The following is a 20567-nucleotide window of genomic DNA, read 5'->3' as shown; positions in this document are numbered from 1 at the left end:
GGTTTGCCCCCTTCTGGTGAATTTATTAACTGCAGGTTTAACCTATTTGTCCTATTTCTTAAAACTCTCTATATTGAAAATCACCCTTACTAATAATAATTGCTTACATTTATATACACTGTTGCATTGAGTTGAATTTGGGTCCTGCATCTGCTAATGACTTCATTTTGACTCAGAAAGCCCCAGCACACCCCATTCAAGAGCCGACTTTCTGTGGGATCAGCAAGCACGTGCAACATTGCAAAGGGATGACCACAGCGTGCTCTGTTGACAAACAGCTGCTGCTGTACTCCCTGTGCGATCTGCCTGGGCTCCTCAAAATGTAACAACATCCGTGATCGACAGGACCCATTACACAAGCCTTACAAACCAGTGACCTAGAAAATATATGAGGACAAAGGTGACATTTATGTTTATTGTTTTTAAGTAAGTTAATGATGAAATATTATCTGTTTTTGAAATGTCTCTACCCATTAACACCTTTTTTCATTCTTCACGGAAGTGACTTACGATATTGCAACTAGCTAGAGGTAGCAAGAACTTATTAATTATATAAATAAACTGTTCATAATCATCCCAGCAAATACTCCAGCACAAGGTGATCTTTTGTCAGATGTTAAACAACTACACTACATCATGAAGATCTGTCTTCTGTGTAAACATCAGGAGAATTGATTGGAAACTGTTGGGAAAAGTTCAAAACAGGCACAACGGCAGAGAAAGTCTGACAAAGCTGTAAAGATATGAAACTAAATACTACTGAAAATGTGTACTTTATCCACTATAGTCTTCCTCTCTCCCAGCTGAGTTATCACAGCAAAAAGCCACTCCTCTAAGCCCTTGTTTTTCAGGCGAAGGAAAGGCAAAGTTCAGCTTTAATCAGATCACTCTCTAGTCCTTGTGTACACTAGCACTTATCCTGATTAAACCAGGTCCAGCAGTCAAGCACAAAGGGATTTTCATTAAGTGTAACACATATAAAACAAATCACATTTTAAACCTGTTAACTCTAGACTGCACCCGATGACCCAAAACTCTCCTACAGTCATGGGACTGTCAGCTGCTACTTGCTGAAATTCACTACAGGCAGAGACGTACTGGTAATAAGAAAAAGTGCCATACTGGTTAGCATTGCGGCCCACACTGGGGTGCCATCTGTGTGGAGCGTGTATGTTCTTCTTGTGTTCGTATGGGTTTCCTCCAGGTGCTCCAGGTTCCACCCACGGTACAAAGACATGCTGGTAGGTTAATTGGCCTCTGGGGGAAAGTGTGTGCGTGTTTGTGTGTGTCTGCACTGTGATGGACTGGCATCCCATCCAGGGTGTACCCTGCCTTGCGCTCATGGCTTGCCAGGACAGACTCTGGCTCCCCCAGGAACCTGAATTGGATGAGTAAGAAAGGTCTAAATCCTCATGCAAATAATATATATAGAGAAAAAAAAACATTTTTATTGTAACTGGATTATCCGCTCAGGTGCTACAGTATAGTTGGCTTACAGTTCATGTCTTAGACAAGCCATTCAATTATAGAAGTGCAAAGTATAAATAGGTTTGTACAAAACTGAACCCTGACAGCTCAGCCCCGCAATGTGTATGACGTGGCCTGGCAGACAGCTCAGGCACAAAGTGCAGGGGCAACAGGACAGGCTGCACAGATACTGAAACGGATCTTGGGTAACCAGTGCTGCCGATTGCATCAGCTTGCATCAGTCCTCGATGAACGCAGCCTGCTCTCTGAGCAAGCCCAGAAAGGCTGTGTCGCTTCACATTTAACACTCCTCTGCATCTTAATTGAAAAAGTGTGTGAAGGCCGCAAATTGTTGAAAACAGAATAATGTGAAACAGTGATAAGTACCCCACCCAAGGAAAGAAATGTGGGACAAAGCTGCAATCACAATTAAAGGGGCAAAATCAGTTCAGACATGTTTGTTTTGTTGCGTTATATAATTTCAAGGTTCAAGGTGTAATTCTTAAATTGATGATGTTGTCAATCTGATGTTGATGTAAGATGATGACACCAATCCTGTCTCCCCCCCACCCCCCTCCTCATTTATAGTCACAGCTTTATCAAGTATCCCTAAAAATGTCCCTTCTACTGGCTCCAATTATTAACTAATCACGTAGAGCCAAAAGGAAGGCAAGCATTACAACAATATGCAGATATTCTCAAACTATTTGTTTTTAGCTAGTGATATATTTTCCATATATGCACATGTATATCAAAAGTAATTTTGACAGAATTATTAAGGGATTCAAAATGTCTTATGAACTGAAGGTGTGGTTCAGCGGTCATTGCATTTTTTTATCAGCACAAGACTTCCTAAGGTCCTGTCTTAATAAGCCCCTGCATTTATATAGAAAAGAACTGGTTACTCTATGCTGATTATCATGGCACTTATATCACATCATCTGCTGATAATGTTGACGTACAGTATATTGTTGATCAGCACAGTCCCAGTTTAACCTCCCATCAGAATTACTTCCCATTTAGTTAGTGTAAAACATCAAAGCTAAAGAACATTTTTATACAAGATGGGCTTTTACTGCCACTTGTTGTACAATTAGATCTTTTGGGGCTTTTGGGCTATCATTCCATTTGTTCTGAAAATACTCATAGTCTGCACATCACCTGATCATCATGGGCGCCTAAAAACAGCACAAACAATGAAACTCAACACATGTGTTTGTATTCTGTTTGTGCTGGTTTGTCTTACTATCTGCTTGTTGCCTAGGTGATGACTAGGAGGATACAGTTGTTACCATTGTTTCAACACACCAGTAATACTGGTTTACCCAGCATATCAAGAGTGAAGAGGTTTGTTAGGTAAGCAGGTTTTGGTCACAGCTGTAGTTTCATGGAAACATAACAGACAATGAATGAGTTTTTTAGAGGACTTCCTGGAAAAGAAGAAGCGGGTCGAAAATGACTTTCAAGCTCCCCTTCAAAAACCCCCCAAATTACCCATTTCTGCCTTTCAGTTAGATGTCTTCTACAACTAGTTGAGAGCCTTTAAGATCATTTAAGATCATTATTGTCTGTAGAGATAAAATAAATGTCAAAAATGGAGCATGGAATTTAGGTCAAACAAGTCTCAATTTATTGATATCAATTTACAGTGATCATCTGAGGAATCAACTACACCCTAAAATAGACTAAACCAGACTCCTACTCTGCCTGTCCCCCTCCAGGTAGTTAACCAATATGACTGAGAAGGAAAAGAGAGTCCAAGGGACCCAAAAACCATGTTTTCCTACACTTGCATTCAAGGAACATGACTAATTTTTTTTTCCAACCTTATCACCTGACATCCGATTCCACCAATAATCCTTCCAAACACAAACTTCAAACAGCTATAGAAGTTCAAGTTTATTGTCGTTATATATGGTATAAGAAAATGGTTAGAAAATGAATAAATGGATGGATGATGTAAAATTTATGAAGCTTGTTTTCAGTACATCGGCAGCTTGTTTTAACCATTACATACCACAGATTGAGATGGCTGGATGGACAGATGAACTCCTGACCACTCGAGTTGCAGCCTGGACCCTCTGTCCATTACTCCCAGTGCCCCCCTGTGGTGGTGGTAATGTTCTTGGTTGTTTCCTCATTTTCCATCCAGGAGTCACATGACACTTGGCACCTGACAGCAAAAAATACTGTAGGTTCAGAAGGCCATGCCTGACCTACTTCAGTTTCAGACTGAACCAGCTGTCTGCATGCATCTATGAAACAGCTCTCCATCTGTCTGAGCGCAGGCAAGACATTGCTTTCTATAAAAGGCACTGGATTAGAGTTAAGGTCTAAGGCTGAAGGGTAAGGAACTGTTCTGCTATGAGTACTATTGCTTCAGCACAAATATTTTCAGGGTTGTTGTGTCAAAAAGGGTGAAGACCAGTTATATAACTAAGATCTAGAAGGTTCTAGCTACTTGACCAAAATCTCTGTGCTGAGTCCTGAACACTGCAGAGATTCCTCCACCCTGTTCATTTTACCTTATGCAATAACAGCACAGTAAATTTAAAACTGCAGTGTCATGACAACACCACCCCGTCTGAAAACAGGCCAGAGAATCTCAAAACACACACAAAACTAAGTCTGAAGTCAAACAAATGAATGGCCACAACAAATTCATTATTTTAAAAAGTCCTGTACAGTAGTGTATAGTTACGTTCTAATGCTTTAATTGACATTTATATAAAAAGATAATACAATTATTCCATATCTGCGACATTATAGACATGTTTATACACTAATTCGAAAGGGGTTTCGTAAAAAGCTGGGCTGAGTTTGTTTTTCAAATCTGCCTGCGTTTTTAAAATATAAAACCTAACTGTGTTTACAATTAATATTCATTGTGTTAATTTTTTTTTTAATGGAAACTCATACAGCTCCTTATTACGTTTCATACGTTATCTCAAAACAAGCCTCATGCGCTCCATGTGATTCACAACACAGAACAGACGCCGTCAGCTCATGTTGGGAAATGACATACTTTGCTAAAGCACATGACTCATTCACTTGCACCTCCTGGAATCCTTCCGATTTTCTTGGCGCACCTGGAAACATCTGCCAACAAACAACAGCGCAACAGTGTACGTCACAGCCCACCAATCACATTTCAGGCAAACAACATCGCTGTCCAATCAGAGGGGTCCGCTGCTCGGATCCATCGCGCATTTTCCAGACATTTCCTTTGTCCGTACTGTACTTAAACTGTATTATTCCGCGGTGGGTTGTTTTTTTTTGCGGACAATTAAAAAAAATACAAATTTAAGTTGTTTTTCCATCACGAAATAAAATCGCAATACATCAGCGTTTTGTTTTAGACGTCTTTAACCCCGTTCATGAACGTCCAGTAAAATGTTCTTTCGGATTATAGGATGGAACTACATTTCGGGGCGGATCAATACTGGTCATATGATAGTAAAATGACTCAGTGGAGTTTCTCTATAAATAAGAACAGGCGCTTCGTCGGTTAGAGATAGAGAAGTCATTTGCGATATTATTAGCTTTTCGACGATATAGTCGCACAAGTTACACGTAAGTATCGCTTTTCCTATACTTTCTATCATTCTTAATTTTTCATGTTTTATTTTAGCTGAAGTTATTTTAGTTTTATTCTAATATTGCGCATCGAAAGTAGAGATTTCAGTCTACTCCACGGGGTATGGATGGTATTGTTTTTAAAAAGAATGGTTAATATGATTATGTACAGAATATGAATCACGCCATCGATATAATGTAACTCCTATAATATTCCAATCGGCGTGATTGTGTTTTTTTTTTCAAAATGTCCCGCTGTAATAGTTTCGATTTACTGTAATTCAAGTGCTGACTCATTCCGCCAGTGAATCAAAAGTCGGGTAGTTCCACTGGCAAGACGTACCTTTTAACGTTTTTAACGATATTATTTCCGTAGATGGACGTCCATTATAATCATGTTTGTGTAGTAACGGTGCTCTCTAATATGTATTAATGTGTAATGTTGCGTATTCAAAATGTGCGCGGGCAGCTGACCGGCCATTTTGTGAATAACCCATTTAGACTCGTCTACATGCCAGAGAAGACAGTTCTTTCGGTTTAATATTTGAGCTACATTTAAAGGAGCTGATCTGGGCTCGGAACTCATTCTCCGTTAAAATGACCGTTTTGCTTTTGGTTGTGAGCAGCTGTTTCATTGTCATTGAATTTCCCTTTCAAGTTCAGAGATGCTGCGTAGATCTAGACCGATCAATACAGAGGTGCGTTTTTGTGCTTGCGGGACAAAGTAGACATGTCTGGGGGAGAAGACCATGGTGACTGCTTATTTAAATTAAATAGATCTGTAAATGCTTTATGCAACATTATGAAATGGATCTGTTCCTCATGTGGTGTTTTGTTTTAATTAAAATTGCAGATTGAAAGATGCAGATCTTTGTCAAGACTCTGACGGGCAAGACCATCACCCTGGAGGTGGAGCCCAGTGACACCATCGAGAACGTCAAGGCCAAGATCCAGGACAAAGAGGGCATCCCTCCTGACCAGCAGAGGCTGATCTTTGCCGGCAAGCAGCTGGAAGACGGGCGCACCCTGTCCGACTACAACATCCAGAAAGAATCCACGCTCCACCTGGTGCTGCGCCTCAGGGGCGGCATGCAGATCTTTGTCAAGACGCTGACGGGCAAGACCATCACCCTGGAGGTGGAGCCCAGTGACACCATCGAGAACGTCAAGGCCAAGATCCAGGACAAAGAGGGCATCCCTCCTGACCAGCAGAGGCTGATCTTTGCCGGCAAGCAGCTGGAAGACGGGCGCACCCTGTCCGACTACAACATCCAGAAAGAATCCACGCTCCACCTGGTGCTGCGCCTCAGGGGCGGCATGCAGATCTTTGTCAAGACGCTGACGGGCAAGACCATCACCCTGGAGGTGGAGCCCAGTGACACCATCGAGAACGTCAAGGCCAAGATCCAGGACAAAGAGGGCATCCCTCCTGACCAGCAGAGGCTGATCTTTGCCGGCAAGCAGCTGGAAGACGGGCGCACCCTGTCCGACTACAACATCCAGAAAGAATCCACGCTCCACCTGGTTCTGCGCCTCAGGGGCGGCATGCAGATCTTTGTCAAGACGCTGACGGGCAAGACCATCACCCTGGAGGTGGAGCCCAGTGACACCATCGAGAACGTCAAGGCCAAGATCCAGGACAAAGAGGGCATCCCTCCTGACCAGCAGAGGCTGATCTTCGCCGGCAAGCAGCTGGAAGACGGGCGCACCCTGTCCGACTACAACATCCAGAAAGAATCCACGCTCCACCTGGTGCTGCGCCTCAGGGGCGGCATGCAGATCTTTGTCAAGACGCTGACGGGCAAGACCATCACCCTGGAGGTGGAGCCCAGTGACACCATCGAGAACGTCAAGGCCAAGATCCAGGACAAAGAGGGCATCCCTCCTGACCAGCAGAGGCTGATCTTCGCCGGCAAGCAGCTGGAAGACGGGCGCACCCTGTCCGACTACAACATCCAGAAAGAATCCACGCTCCACCTGGTGCTGCGCCTCAGGGGCGGCATGCAGATCTTTGTCAAGACGCTGACGGGCAAGACCATCACCCTGGAGGTGGAGCCCAGTGACACCATCGAGAACGTCAAGGCCAAGATCCAGGACAAAGAGGGCATCCCTCCTGACCAGCAGAGGCTGATCTTCGCCGGCAAGCAGCTGGAAGACGGGCGCACCCTGTCCGACTACAACATCCAGAAAGAATCCACGCTCCACCTGGTGCTGCGCCTCAGGGGCGGCATGCAGATCTTTGTCAAGACGCTGACGGGCAAGACCATCACCCTGGAGGTGGAGCCCAGTGACACCATCGAGAACGTCAAGGCCAAGATCCAGGACAAAGAGGGCATCCCTCCTGACCAGCAGAGGCTGATCTTCGCCGGCAAGCAGCTGGAAGACGGGCGCACCCTGTCCGACTACAACATCCAGAAAGAATCCACGCTCCACCTGGTGCTGCGCCTCAGGGGCGGCATGCAGATCTTTGTCAAGACGCTGACGGGCAAGACCATCACCCTGGAGGTGGAGCCCAGTGACACCATCGAGAACGTCAAGGCCAAGATCCAGGACAAAGAGGGCATCCCTCCTGACCAGCAGAGGCTGATCTTCGCCGGCAAGCAGCTGGAAGACGGGCGCACCCTGTCCGACTACAACATCCAGAAAGAATCCACACTCCACCTGGTGCTGCGCCTCAGGGGCGGCATGCAGATCTTTGTCAAGACGCTGACGGGCAAGACCATCACCCTGGAGGTGGAGCCCAGTGACACCATCGAGAACGTCAAGGCCAAGATCCAGGACAAAGAGGGCATCCCTCCTGACCAGCAGAGGCTGATCTTCGCCGGCAAGCAGCTGGAAGACGGGCGCACCCTGTCCGACTACAACATCCAGAAAGAATCCACGCTCCACCTGGTGCTGCGCCTCAGGGGCGGCATGCAGATCTTTGTCAAGACGCTGACGGGCAAGACCATCACCCTGGAGGTGGAGCCCAGTGACACCATCGAGAACGTCAAGGCCAAGATCCAGGACAAAGAGGGCATCCCTCCTGACCAGCAGAGGCTGATCTTCGCCGGCAAGCAGCTGGAAGACGGGCGCACCCTGTCCGACTACAACATCCAGAAAGAATCCACGCTCCACCTGGTGCTGCGCCTCAGGGGGGGACAGTGACTTTGTGAAATGACTATCAATACTACACAACATTTTTTTTTTCCTCTTTAATTTTTTCATTTTAAATACGTTAATAAAGTATCAGTATTGAACAGAATTGATGTTTGGGGTGTTCTTTTGAAAGCTAAATATTGGTGGGGTGGGGTGGTAAGGTGACCACCACAAGATTTTGATCCGATTTACCAAAACGGATGCGATTTGACCAGTGTAATTGCAATTGGTGACAATTTTATTTGGAAACTTTTTTTTTTTACAGATGAGTTTGTAAATTTTCAAGAGGATAGTAAAGCAAGAGTTGGACTTGAAAAAAGAAATGATCTCCCTTAAAGTTTAAAGGTAAAACATGTTTTTGCAAGATGTTTATACATCCAAATGTAAAATCCTCATGAAACCTGTCCTTCAGCATGCTATGTGGTCGAAGGATTCTGGAAGTGGTCTCTTTGCTTGCATGACCCGGGCCCTGTAACGGGCCTCAACTCCTCTTTTAACGGCAGCAGCTAGTCTTTTCTTTAGCTCGGACTTCACCGGCTCAGTCATGTGTTCCACTTCGTCAGCATCCAGGTATCGGCCACACACTTCCAACTGTTAAAATATTAAACGCAATCAAATTATGGATTAAAAAAAAATATATAGTCTATATAAACAGGCTGAGTTATTTAAACTCACTAGAGCATAGCAAGTGCACGGAATGAGGTTTTGAAGAATATTTTGAGTGTTTTGAATTTCCCCATACCTCTGCATTTCTGACTGCTTCTCTGTAACTGTGAAGCTGATCTTGTGTCGAGGAATCGAGTTCTTCTCTTTCCATGTTGTGCCCATTAACAACTGGGATGGGAAATAAGGGGTTACCTTGGGATTCGGCAACTGCAATCCATCTGAATCTTTTCTGTATCCTCTGTTGCTAGCTTTTACTCAAAAGTTGATGGGTTTAATGTATATCCGTAATGGGGATAGAAATTGTTGCAGCTTATAGTCAAAGGTGGGAATGCTAAATATTGAAATTTCTTACATCTTTGGAGTAACAAGGTGCAGATCAGGCAAAATGCTCCATTTCAAATGACACTTTAAGAAAGTAAACTCACTGGTGTTGGCGGTCTGCATTACGGCCTGGAGGAGATCAGCAGCCACACTCCCGGGAGTCCTTCCATTCACTTGCCTGACAGCAGACACTGCAATGGGTACAGCTGAGGTGGGTGAAATACATGAGAGTTAATGCAATCATGTTGCTCTATTCATGCAAAAGTGTGGAACACCCATCTAATACAAGGAAGTCAAACACTGGTCCTCGAGAGCCCCAGTACAGCAGGTTCTGTACAGTAGATCATTAAATCACAAATGTTGACATTCCAATATGATCAATTAAATCATTCAAATAATGTGCTGATCATTTAGGAGTAATAATAATAGCTTATAATTAATTATTATAATTGCTTACACTTATATAGCGCTTTTCTGGACACTCTACTCAAAGCGCTTTACAGGTCATGGGGATCCCCTCCACCACCACCAGTGTGCAGCTCCACCTGGATGATGCGACGGCAGCCATAGTGCGCCAGAACGCTCCCCACACATCAGCTATCAGTGGGGGAGGAGAGCAGAGTGATGAAGCCAGTTCAGAGGGGGATTATTAGGAGGCCATGATTGGTAAAAGCCAAAGGGAAATTTGGCCAGGACGCCAGTGTAGAACATAAGTACTCTACAGCCCTCTAGGACCAGAGTTGAATTAACTGAAGAGATTACTTGCTGGATTCATCAGTGTCTTAATGCTGTTGCCAACCTTTAAAAACTGGTGAACTGGAAGACTAATTGGATTGGAGGTCTCCACGACCAGGAATCCGAGACCCCCCTGATGAAATGAGTCCAGAATGACTTGTCCTACTCGACTGGATTTGTCTGCGCTTGAAGAGCTGAATCAAAATACTTCAAGGGACCAGTTTGGAGTTTTAAAAATTAATGTTGCACGACCCCAAGATCAGCAGAAGGACACTTGTTAAACTGGCAAGACACCTAAATTTGATCTAATGACGTCGCTAAAAATGTGTCTTCTGTAACTGGCAGGACGTAACGAACTAATACTGGACCTCATTTTCAAACAGGGGCGCAAGACATTTTGCCAACATGAAGCGTGTGCTTTTGTAAGGCAGGGGTGTTCAGTGCAAATGTTTCTGCCAACCTGGGGGAGGTGCGTGCTGTGGCGCTGGGCTGGGAGGACGGTCCAGGCGAGAGGTCTTCGACTCGGGAGATGGAGGTGGGGTTCCAAAACTTCAACACAAACAAGAGTCCTCAGGAGGCCTGTGTGTGGTGACCCATTACCCACTTAAAAAGGGTTAGAACGCAAAGCTAACCTTCAACATCGTTAAGAGAATCTTTAAGACGTTTAGGGAACGATCTGAAAGGGCTGTGGTAACTTTACAAAGGGCTTTCACATGAACAATAATCTACAGCACCTGTGTAGGTTACTCTTGGGAGTTACGTTCTCCAACAAAAGACCAATCCAATTGACTTACCTTCTGACTGTGTAGATATCAGTGGAGACCTAAGAAAGAAGAAATTTAAGCTGTTTTTCCATCGATATTCATGGCGAAGTTGTGATCATATGTATTTCAGAATGTTTTAAAATCACTGTTTCTATTCTTCGTGACTGATATGTCACCTCTCGGCACTCCCCTCTGTTTTGCTGAAATAATTACTGTGATAAGTGTGCACTGGATAGGATAGGTCTGGCTACATCGTTTTCCCAGGGATAGCTACCAGTTTTTCCTCTCTGATCTTCTTTATCTCAGCCTGTAGCTGGCTAATCTGCTCTTCTGCCCTTTTCTGCATTTCATAGCGATGCTGTCTTTCCTGAAAAAGAACCACAGACAGAAAAAAAACTAGAAGACGTCTCTTCTAAACAGAACTTACACACTCGGCACGTTTCTACAAGTATCGGCAACTCATTTCAAATATTTTTTTGCCGCAATGTAAAAAATGTGAAGACGAGGATTACGAGTTTTAAAGTGATACTTAAGATATAAGCTTGTTTCTCTAGCAATGATGCAAAAAAACAAATGTCTTGAATTCGCGGAGGCATCAGTGGGCCAGATTCTGTACCTGAGCCAGCTGCTCTTCCAAAAAAAGCTTCTGTTCACTACCGACACGCTTGGTCTCTTCCAGCTGTCTCTGCAGCCTCTCCTCCTGGCTCCTTCGAAATTAGCAACAACAATAATAATAAAAACAATGCTGGGGACACAGAAACACTCAGTTCAGATTTTGCACTAGTCTTTTCCATCCATCCACCCATTTTCTAACCAGTTTATCCAGCACAGGGTCGCAGGGGAGACAGAGCCTGTCCCAGCAAACAATGGGCTACAACACCTGACTGGGACGCCAATCCATTGCGTCCCAGGGCACACACAAACACAGACGAACACACGCACTCTCAGCATGGCTCATTGACCCAGAAACCTGGGGAGAACATACAAACTGCATGCCGACAGCACCCCAACACTGTGAGGCACCACTGCGCCCCCACTGTCTGTTCCAGTACAAGCAGTTGATTGTTGCATAAGTCACTAATTGATATGAATAACCTGTAGTAAGACGGCTAAAGTCTAGAAATGAATTATTTTTGTGAAGTATTTAACTTTTATATGAAATAGTCTGGATAATTGTTTCAGAGAAAGAGGCAAATCCGTTTGTATTGCCCTATGGAGAATCTAAACCAGAACTCCAGTTATATGAGCAGCACCTGATTTCTTCCTCTGCCCTGAGTCTTTGTAGCTGTTCCTCTCGCTCTGCTCGTTGTTGTTGGTCAGCCCTACGAGCTGCCCGCTCCTCCCTGGAAGGAGGAACGACAGCACAGGTCTCAGCAGGTTCTCACACGAACTTCATACAGGTTAACAGCTTTATGACATGGACACAAAAAAGCAGCTCCTCAGTAGTGCTGAGCGTTAAATACACATCAATGCAGTGAAGTCACCAGCAGGGGGCAGGACAGCACGCTTCCCAATTTCATAGGAGATGTCTAATGTGTTCTTGCATAAATGTATGTACAAAATAGTGCACTAACAATAAAACTGCAGTCACAAGTCAATGTCAAAAGAGACATTCCCACACCTGCTTTGCTGGCAGTTGGACAGCCGCAGGACGCTACAATCTATTTTACCTTGCCAGTCGCCTGTCTTTAGGCCGGGTTCGGAGAGGCAACTCTTTGCTTGACAAATGAGTCCATGGGGGGAAAAAGGCTGAGGAAAAGAGAAAATGAAAGAGGTTTCAGCTCCTACCAACAGATCCCTTCTGTTGTGTAAACCAAGCCATGCCAAGAGGCGCACAAGGTGGAGAATTAACAGAGAATAACGACCTTGAACTGGATCCAGAATGGGGAAGGTTTCAGCCTCATCCCTCGTCAGTGCGCTGTACAGATCTCCGTGAAAGTGTTTGCTGATGACCCCCCGGAACTGCTGGACGACCAGAGCTGGGCCGCGGGACTTTAGCACCTCAGCCAGCTCCCCTTCCTGATCACGAGACGGTTTCCATTAATCATCGAGACACACAAAATCCCCCATTCCCTCAGGTCTAAATTACAGCAGGGACAAAGACAACGGAACTGTTATTGACATGAATAAAAAACAGCCTGTTAAAAATATTCCCAAAATCCCTTCCTCCTGGCATTAAATCTGTCCTTTGGGTCACAGAAATATTTTTTGGGTTAGCATTCAGCCAAAACCGGAGTTCCCATTTATATTTCTGGTTGAAAGGACAGGGCGATTGTTCTAGATAAAGAAAGCCTAGAAAATCTTTGTTTTAAGCAATATCCAGTTGAAGTCTCATTGGGGAATCCAAGTATATAATACTCACAATGCTTAACAAAAAAACGCCTTTCAGTAGTTAGTTTAGATCCTAATGAAGGTGACCGATGGATGAGATGTGTAAGGAGTATTTGTGTCTTGCCTAGTTGAGGGAACGGCAGCCCTAACCCCCCTCAATATTGTGAGGAATGAGGTAGGGAGCTGCTGCAAGGGTGTAGATGGGGAGGCAGCAGTGGGGGTGGGGTCAAGAGAGATTCATGAAAAGAAGACCTTACGTACGTTGGCAAGGAGAAATGTACAAGATAAGGTTCAAGCCTTTCTGCTGTAAACGTCATATACTGCTCAGGGGAACCAGCTCAGTCCTTAATAATGGATGTTGTGTGTATGTGCTCAGGGTGGCAAATATTAACTCACCGTGCGACAGGCTTGCAAGTGATCTTTCAGAAGCTGGATGAAAGCAAACGAAAATGCTGGAACACAGCTGTATGAAGGTTTATCAATTCCTATGATGTATTGGTCCCAGATATAAAGTAGTGTAGTCATGTTCAAGTAGCCTGACAAGCAAATTTACAGAGAAAAAAAATGACGATGAATCAGTGGTTTATATACTTTCATTTATAAATTTCAGTAACATTCCTTATCAGTCAGTCTTTTATATGCTGCACCACACTTTGCAACAATTTGCCATAGAGCGCAAACATTTTAGGCAAAGAGCATTGTTCCTTCCTTCTACAGTACTACACCTTACACACAGATGACTGTACAGAAATAATGTAATTTACATCAACAGAAAATCAAACATTATTTGTGATTTCACAATCTGCCTTCTCACTGCTCACTAGAGCACATAAACAGTCCCTGCAAATATAAAGAAAGTTTTCTGCTGTCTACTTTCACCTGGAGGTGGGGGACAGGATTTAAACCCGAGTTGGAAAATGCAGCGTGCAAAATCAAACAAGATCAGAGCATCATTAAAGAGTCAAAAGTGGTATTTCAGGAGCGATATTGTAATTGCCCGAAGTCAAGAAAACCCATGGTTCAACAATATTGAACAATTTATCAATCAGTTTGAATACTCATATACCTCTTATCAAACGCTCTGAAGGGCTCTAAGTATATTCCAAGGCATTTCTATGTGCACTCTGCATCAGTGCACACCTACAGGGGTATCTATGGAGTGATACGAACCTGGGCTCACTGCAACACCTCCCAAATCTTACGCGGTGGAACTGCCCCTGGAGGGGTAGCATTACATTTCAAAGCCTTACCCACAAAAAAGACTGTAAGAATGGGCTGCAAAATTGCCTTCACTCCTCTCAGTAAGGACTGGTGGGGACTGTCACCTGGGAAGAAAATAAACTGATCTCAGACTAAGGCTCAGACGCTTACATGCTGCCTCTGACCTCTCAGTGCAAATCTACATCCTTCAATACCTCTTCTGCGGTATTGCACTGTTTTTAATTCTCAAACTTGGTTGTCTCACTAACTGTATTTGTCTGCCTGTATAGTGTTGAAGTTCTCACTATCTCACTTGTCTGTGCCTCACTCAGGTTGCTCAGCCAATTTGTGCAAACCTCAGTAGATTTTATTAAGTTCATTTCACTTGTATCTACGCAATTATTCCCTGCCCTTTCACTTCATGCAATTTCCCTATATTTTAAGGCACTCCAAATAAGGATGCCTCTTCAGCAAATATATAAAAAAATAATAATAGCTTATATGTGAACAAGTGAACTGCATGCCCACAGTCAAACCGGCACATTTTTTTGTGCTACTATGCAAAGGCCCTAGATATTCCAACCTTGTCTGGCGTGTATTTCCCGCACCGCGTTTGAAAGCTCTTGTTCTTTTTGGTCGAGCATCTGAGCGACTTCTGCAAAGACCTCCTCACTTCCAGCATCGTCCCGGGCCTGCAGGGCGACAGACGTGTCACACGCTGGCCAGCGAATCCACAACCTCTTTCTGCACGTCTCACCATCAGCCCACACACTGACGTCCCACTTAGAGTTCCACACCGGTCACTAGAATAGGTTTGCATTTCTCAAGTCACAGGACTCTTTTCTAAGCACTGTTCAAAAATAGATCCTCAGAGGTTATTTTGCCCCATTGCTTACAAAGTACTGTTTTAGCCAAAGACCAATGGCCTGTTTATCAGCTTGTCGTGACAACAGCCTTTTATAAAGTATAGATCAAATCACAAATAAGAAATTACAGATATTTTATTTCTGTCAAGTGTTTGTGCATTCAATACTGATGAAAACCAAAACACCTACAGAGCAGCTTGGTTTATTTCCCCGGTGTCTACAGATTAAAATCAGCCATCCTCTTGGCTAGACATCATGTGTTTTGCAAAACATATGTTTCCTCAGGAATTCTGTTTGCGTTTTTGCCGAGCACATGATTAACTGATCAGAGTCGCAGATAAACTGCCGCCCTTTGAACAACTGCGGTGTCGCAGTGCAGCATGTTGTGGCCTTTGTTGTGAGGGAGCATGTGAGTTTCCACCGGAAGCTCAGCAGCCCCTGTGCTGTGAGCGACCTACCCCAGGACTCTGAGATCTCATGAAGGCCGGCCTGCACTCCATGAAAGTGATGTACTCCTCCACCAGCAGAGTGGTCACAGTGTCCACAGAGGTACTGGGGGTAGCGTCTGCAACGCTGGCCTCCACCAGTGGGATCAGCAGGACACACTCCGAGTCTGGAAGCCTGGTCTTAAAACGCTGCATTCGGTGGTAATACGATAGGACATTTCTCATTGCTTTACTCCCAACTACAAAAAACAGAATTAACAGTACACCAGTGTGTCTTTAGTACTTCTTAGGATTCATACGGAAGGTATCATCTAACATTGCCCTTGACAAGGCTGATAAGAGAACAGTGAAAAGCAGAGGACACAAGTGGGACATACAGTACATGTAAGTGCATTTAAAATCAAGGACAGTTGTAAGCTTTCTTACGTTCAGTTAAATATACTCACTGGTGTTTTCTTTGACAGACCTGAACGTCGGCTCTCTGGAAAGCAGAGCCTCGCATTGCTGAGAGATGTCCAGATCAGCTTTAGACCTCACTTTGTTCATGGACATGAGGGTCAAGTAATCCATCCGGGCTGGAAAGTCAAGGACAACACAAAACTAGGCGTCACATTTGACTGAAGACCTAAAAACATTTGATGTCATATATTAAAAATTATATAACACAAATATGTATCTTCTCACCCTTTGTGTTGGAGAGATAGAGTCTCCAGGCTACCTTTCGGATCTCCGATGGTAAAGAATGATTGAAGAGAATGTGCAGTTTGCTTTTCATATCTGGCCATTTGTGTAAGAGATTAACCTGTGTATAAAAAATGTAAAAGCCTGTGTATTAAACTATAAAATGAGCCCATGAATACTAGCAATGGATTTCATTTTGAGATTTCATTCTTGCAGATAAAGTCATGCACTGATTGAAGAGTGTGATGCTTGTCTGTGTGGCATTCAAAATGACAAAAACCTTTATTCACACAGCATCAACCCCTGGACCCAATGCTTCTAGCACCAAAACTCCACATTGAGCAGAAGCATTTCCACAGACTTGTGATATAATATCTTTGAAATTTGTCCAAAGGGACATATTTCAAGATTAGCCTACCCGCAAAACAGAAAAGATGTAACTGTAACAGATTTATAGATTAAAAATATTTATATTAAAATAAATAGTACAATGTTTTAAAAAAAAAACAAATTTTAATGTACTGTGGTTCGCAAGCCTATACTTTTGAACAACAGTGATCTGAAGATTTTAAAGGGATCATGGCGGCTTTCTCACACCTGTGTGGGATTCACCCACAGTGTTCCTCTTCCCAAACTGAGAAGCTTACCATCCCATCCCTGACGTGGCTCTGGAAGAGATCTGATTTTGTAGACACAGCCCCACTGTCACTCATCTGTGCAGCAACAACTCCGCTCAGTATATTCTCAAGGCTGGAGCCGATGTGAGCGATTACATCTTTGTGGGCATTCCCTGGACAAAATAAGGGGTACACGCTCTTTGCTTTGCATAAAAGAAAAACTTGTAGGTAAGTATGTATGTCTACTCTGGGACTATCCACATGACCTTTATGCAAATCGTATTTAAACGGAAGATGCAGACAAGCACTCAATTTCCTGTGTAGACACAATCCTGGGCTTTACACTTTCACACTCTTCACCCCACATCAAGCACCCTTAGTTCCACTGTCAGCTGTGGTACAGAAATGCTTTTTACTTTCCTGCTTAGCATAAGGTTTTGAGCCTTGTGGAGTCTCACCTCTACAGATTGCCTTAGCTGCTCTCTCAAGAAACAGGGCTTTTTCTGCCTCAGAGAGGTCAGCGAAGAAGCTGACATGATTCTCTGTCTGCTGCTGCTGCACAGCCTCGAACAGGTCTGCAGTGAAAGCCTTCCACTCCTGAAACAGCAACAGAGAAGCGAAAAAGACTCTATACACAGGGTTTTAAAAAAGTCAAGGTGGACAGCCAGTAAGGTTAAAGCAATTCTGAACACCTACTTAAAAACATTTAGAATTGTGCAAAGATGTCTGCAGCATGACTTGGGTTAACTGTTCAGAGCAGAACATCAGAAAGACACAGATGTCACAGATAAGAAATGACCTTTCTGCCCGTTGGGCTTATTTGATTCTGTTTATAACACCACAGGCATCCCTGGTCCTGGAACTACCTGAGACCATCACGGTGTCTGCTGTATTTCAGTCCAGCTGAGCTATAAATCACCAGTGCTAGTTGACGCCTAGTTGATCTACTTCCTTACTGTGACTTACTTTTTTAGTTCACTTATTTGCTGCAGCTTCCGATATGGAATTCTCCCCAACTTGCTTACCCTAATTTCTGACTACAGAGTTATTAATCTGCTTTATCCAATACAGGACTGCGGGGGAGCCGGAGTCTAACTCAGCAAGAAATGGGCAAGAAAGTGAGATACCCCCTGGATGGGACTGTGGGAAGAAACGGAGCCACCCAGAGCAAACCCACGCAAACATGGAGAGGACTTGCAGACTCCACACAGATAACACCCCAGGTCGTGGACAGGAAAGCACTCCAATCCTGGCTCTAGAGGGATACTGTGTCTGCAGGTGGTGCCACAAAACCGACCCAATCAAGGCAATAATTTGGACTGGAAACCCAGGAGACACCAGTGCTCCCCAAGAACCAAGACTGGGAACCACTGCTATAGACACACTGTCTGAACGTAGCACCTCCAAGGGTGAAATTCCTTTTGAAACCCTCACCCCAGGAAAGCGACGGTTCAGAGTTACCAGTCAAACCGAACTTTAATGTCACTGGGAGATGGGAAGAAAGTTGGGGCACCCTGTGAATGCGGGAAGAACATGCAAACTCTGCACAGACAGGTGACACAAGTGGGGCTCAAACACTGCCTGGAGCCTGTGAGGCAGCTGCGCCAAGCACCGCACCAGCATACGTCTTGTTCCCCAGGAAAACCTTCTGAAGAGAGAAGTGAAATGATCGCATGCGTGGGGCGGCCAAGGAAACAGGGGTCTCACAGTCACACAGGGCCCCAGTCTCACAGAGCTGCACTGGAGAGCTCTGGGTAAAGAGGAGCTCCCTACGCAGATGAATCAGCCACAGACCACAGCCTCCCCTCGATCCACCTCTGGTTTATGATACTGTAAATAACTGTATTCAGTCTCACTTCTCCTTCCCTGTTCTCTAAAATAAACCTCCACAGAAGAAGTACTTCTTCTCAAGGTGACAAAATCAGACTCGGCAACGTTCCATCCAGAGAGTCAATTAATATCAGAGGAGTCACTGCCATTCCTTAAGCTCTGCTGCCTGCTGGCATGTAACCCTACAGAGAATATTTGCAAATGCAGGTTTCCCAGAATGTAGAACAATCTTCAGATCTATGTCTGCCAGCAGCGCACACACGGGTGTAACCACAGGCAGAAGCTGAGCACTTCAAAGTGGCCGTTAGCGGAACCAGCACCAGCAGGGTGCGTGAGGAGAGGAAACGGGTGATGGGAACCGACAGCAGAGAGAAAGACGAAGACGTGGGAGACAATTCTGTCTCCCACGGACCCGTCTAGAAACTCGAGCAGACTGTAGGCTGCCTTTGAGAAACAGCTTTTTGACGTAGTACATGAACATATTGAATACTTGCAGAAGCGCAACGCTGCCACCAAGGGAAAAACAATCACCCCCTTATCTCGTAATTATGAGGAAAGTATCTCCTCATTCCGAGACAGCGAAGTCTACGGTAACAGAGTAGCCTTCACTGTTGGGTTATCAAGCATCCCTCCATCCATTTTCTAACCAGCTCTTCCAGTTGAGGGTAGTGGGGGAGCTGGAGCCTATCCCAGCAAGCAACGGGCTCAAGGCAGGGCACGCCCTGGGTGAGATGCCTGCTTACACAGGCATGTTACTGTTCTGTCACCTCACAGCTTTCCCTTGTTTTTTTTTACTCTTCCTTTCTCATTCTCAGGGCTAAATCATCAGCAGATAACCGAATATAAACTGAAGAACAAGCCTGGGAAAGGAATTCAGCCTCATGTGTCCGGCACAACCTTGCCTGTGTATTTAGATCTTTTATGTAACGTTTTCGTAGATACCATACAAACTGTTTTCTGAGACCCGCTGGTGACTTTAAAACGTAGAGCGGTATGTCTTTACTAATCTTACCTGACCGGTCTCTTGCTAAAGTACTCGCTTTTAATAGAAATCTTTCTATTCTCTTCTAAAAGTAACCACATATGAGTGCGTGCCTGCTGTGGTACTCGGCCCTCTGTGCTTGCAGAAGTCACACAGGGCGCAGGGCGTAATTGAATCAGTTTTTTTTTTATTTATTTAGGTCACAGAAAGGAAAGCGTATAAACCATCTTAGAATCTGTACGGGTATAGATGAACCGTTTTGGAAAACACATCGCTTTTTCATCTTTCAACACACCTTATCGCAAAGCTTATTTATTTATTATTATTATTATTATTATTATTATTATTATTATTATTATTATTATTATTATTAAGATTACCTGCGAATTTTCAATGATTGTCCTTGCTTTTAGTAGCCACTGCGGGGCTGCAAAGCTGTTCTCCATTACTTAAAAGCTCTGCTGAGCCCAATACCGTTGCTAAGTAAGCGGGTTGCTAAAACAAGGAGGTTTAAAACAGACGCTCAAAGCTGACCAGAGGAGGCCACCCCGGTCATTCGCTTTGATGATAATAACGTTGCCTAATCGTAAAAACGCATTGTTCTTCTACTAAACCACTACTAGTAGGTTTAGTCCGATTTACATCTGGGGAATTATAAAAACTTTTATAAGGCAAAAAAAGGCATCATTTTGTAAAATCGTGTAATACAAACATGCCCTTAAAAACTTTATTCAATCTGCCATTCTAATTTTTAAAAAATGGCCGCTTTTTCTTCTTAGTTGAAGAAAATGGCGATTTGAAAAAGCAAATAAAATATCAAGGTGGGAGTGAAGTATTTTGCATTTTAAAATTGGCTTCAAAGACGCTGAGTCCTGTTAAATAAGAAATACTCGTTTTAATCCGCTGCTCGGACCGGGACAAACTAATCATGCTTTGTTAACAATTTT

The 20567-nt window shown here is 44.1% G+C and overlaps 2 protein-coding genes across 4 annotated transcripts; one reads left to right on the top strand and one right to left on the bottom strand.

Moving 5' to 3' along the window:
• The first annotated feature begins 4937 nt into the window (after positions 1 to 4937).
• Positions 4938 to 8287, top strand: ubb (ubiquitin B). The gene is made up of 2 exons (XM_069184504.1): positions 4938 to 5040; positions 5897 to 8287. Exon 2 carries the CDS (start codon positions 5905 to 5907, stop codon positions 8188 to 8190), a length of 2286 nt encoding a protein of 761 aa, XP_069040605.1. The 5' UTR covers positions 4938 to 5040; positions 5897 to 5904; the 3' UTR covers positions 8191 to 8287.
• LOC107079926 (uncharacterized) lies at positions 7627 to 20106 on the bottom strand. Of its 3 annotated transcripts, XM_015367463.2 has the most exons (19): positions 20001 to 20106; positions 17267 to 17405; positions 16839 to 16981; positions 16195 to 16312; positions 15957 to 16085; positions 15523 to 15749; positions 14782 to 14890; positions 14249 to 14323; positions 13395 to 13534; positions 12533 to 12686; positions 12338 to 12416; positions 11921 to 12010; positions 11284 to 11374; positions 10942 to 11034; positions 10698 to 10726; positions 10364 to 10452; positions 9273 to 9374; positions 8924 to 9015; positions 7627 to 8772 (listed from the first exon to the last, which is right to left on the bottom strand). In XM_015367463.2, exons 1-19 carry the CDS (start codon positions 20064 to 20066, stop codon positions 8590 to 8592), a joined length of 2148 nt encoding a protein of 715 aa, XP_015222949.2. In that variant the 5' UTR covers positions 20067 to 20106; the 3' UTR covers positions 7627 to 8589. The 3 variants fall into 3 exon arrangements, with proteins under 3 accessions (XP_015222949.2, XP_069040607.1, XP_015222950.2); XM_015367464.2 differs by lacking the exon at positions 8924 to 9015 and having other exon boundaries at positions 8657 to 8772; XM_069184506.1 differs by lacking the exons at positions 17267 to 17405; positions 20001 to 20106 and having other exon boundaries at positions 16789 to 16864.
• Between the last annotated feature and the right edge of the window lie 461 nt (positions 20107 to 20567).

Source organism: Lepisosteus oculatus, chromosome 26 (genome assembly GCF_040954835.1).
Source record: "Lepisosteus oculatus isolate fLepOcu1 chromosome 26, fLepOcu1.hap2, whole genome shotgun sequence".
In the NCBI taxonomy this organism is placed as follows: Eukaryota; Metazoa; Chordata; class Actinopteri; order Semionotiformes; family Lepisosteidae; genus Lepisosteus; species Lepisosteus oculatus.
Note: the sequence above shows the minus strand (reverse complement) of the source record. Positions and strands in the feature narration are given on the sequence as shown.

Excerpts from the sequence above, each read along its gene's own strand:
- ubb (XM_069184504.1), top strand. The coding sequence starts at position 5,905 with ATGCAGATCTTTGTCAAGACTCTGACGGGCAAGACCATCACCCTGGAG.
- LOC107079926 (XM_015367463.2), bottom strand. The coding sequence starts at position 20,066 with ATGGAGAACAGCTTTGCAGCCCCGCAGTGGCTACTAAAAGCAAGGACA. Across the intron at positions 16,313-16,838 it reads GCCACGTCAGGGATGGGATG|GTTAATCTCTTACACAAATG; the intron begins GTAAGCTTCTCA and ends TTTTATACACAG. Across the intron at positions 14,891-15,522 it reads TGAGATCTCAGAGTCCTGGG|GCCCGGGACGATGCTGGAAG; the intron begins GTAGGTCGCTCA and ends GTCGCCCTGCAG.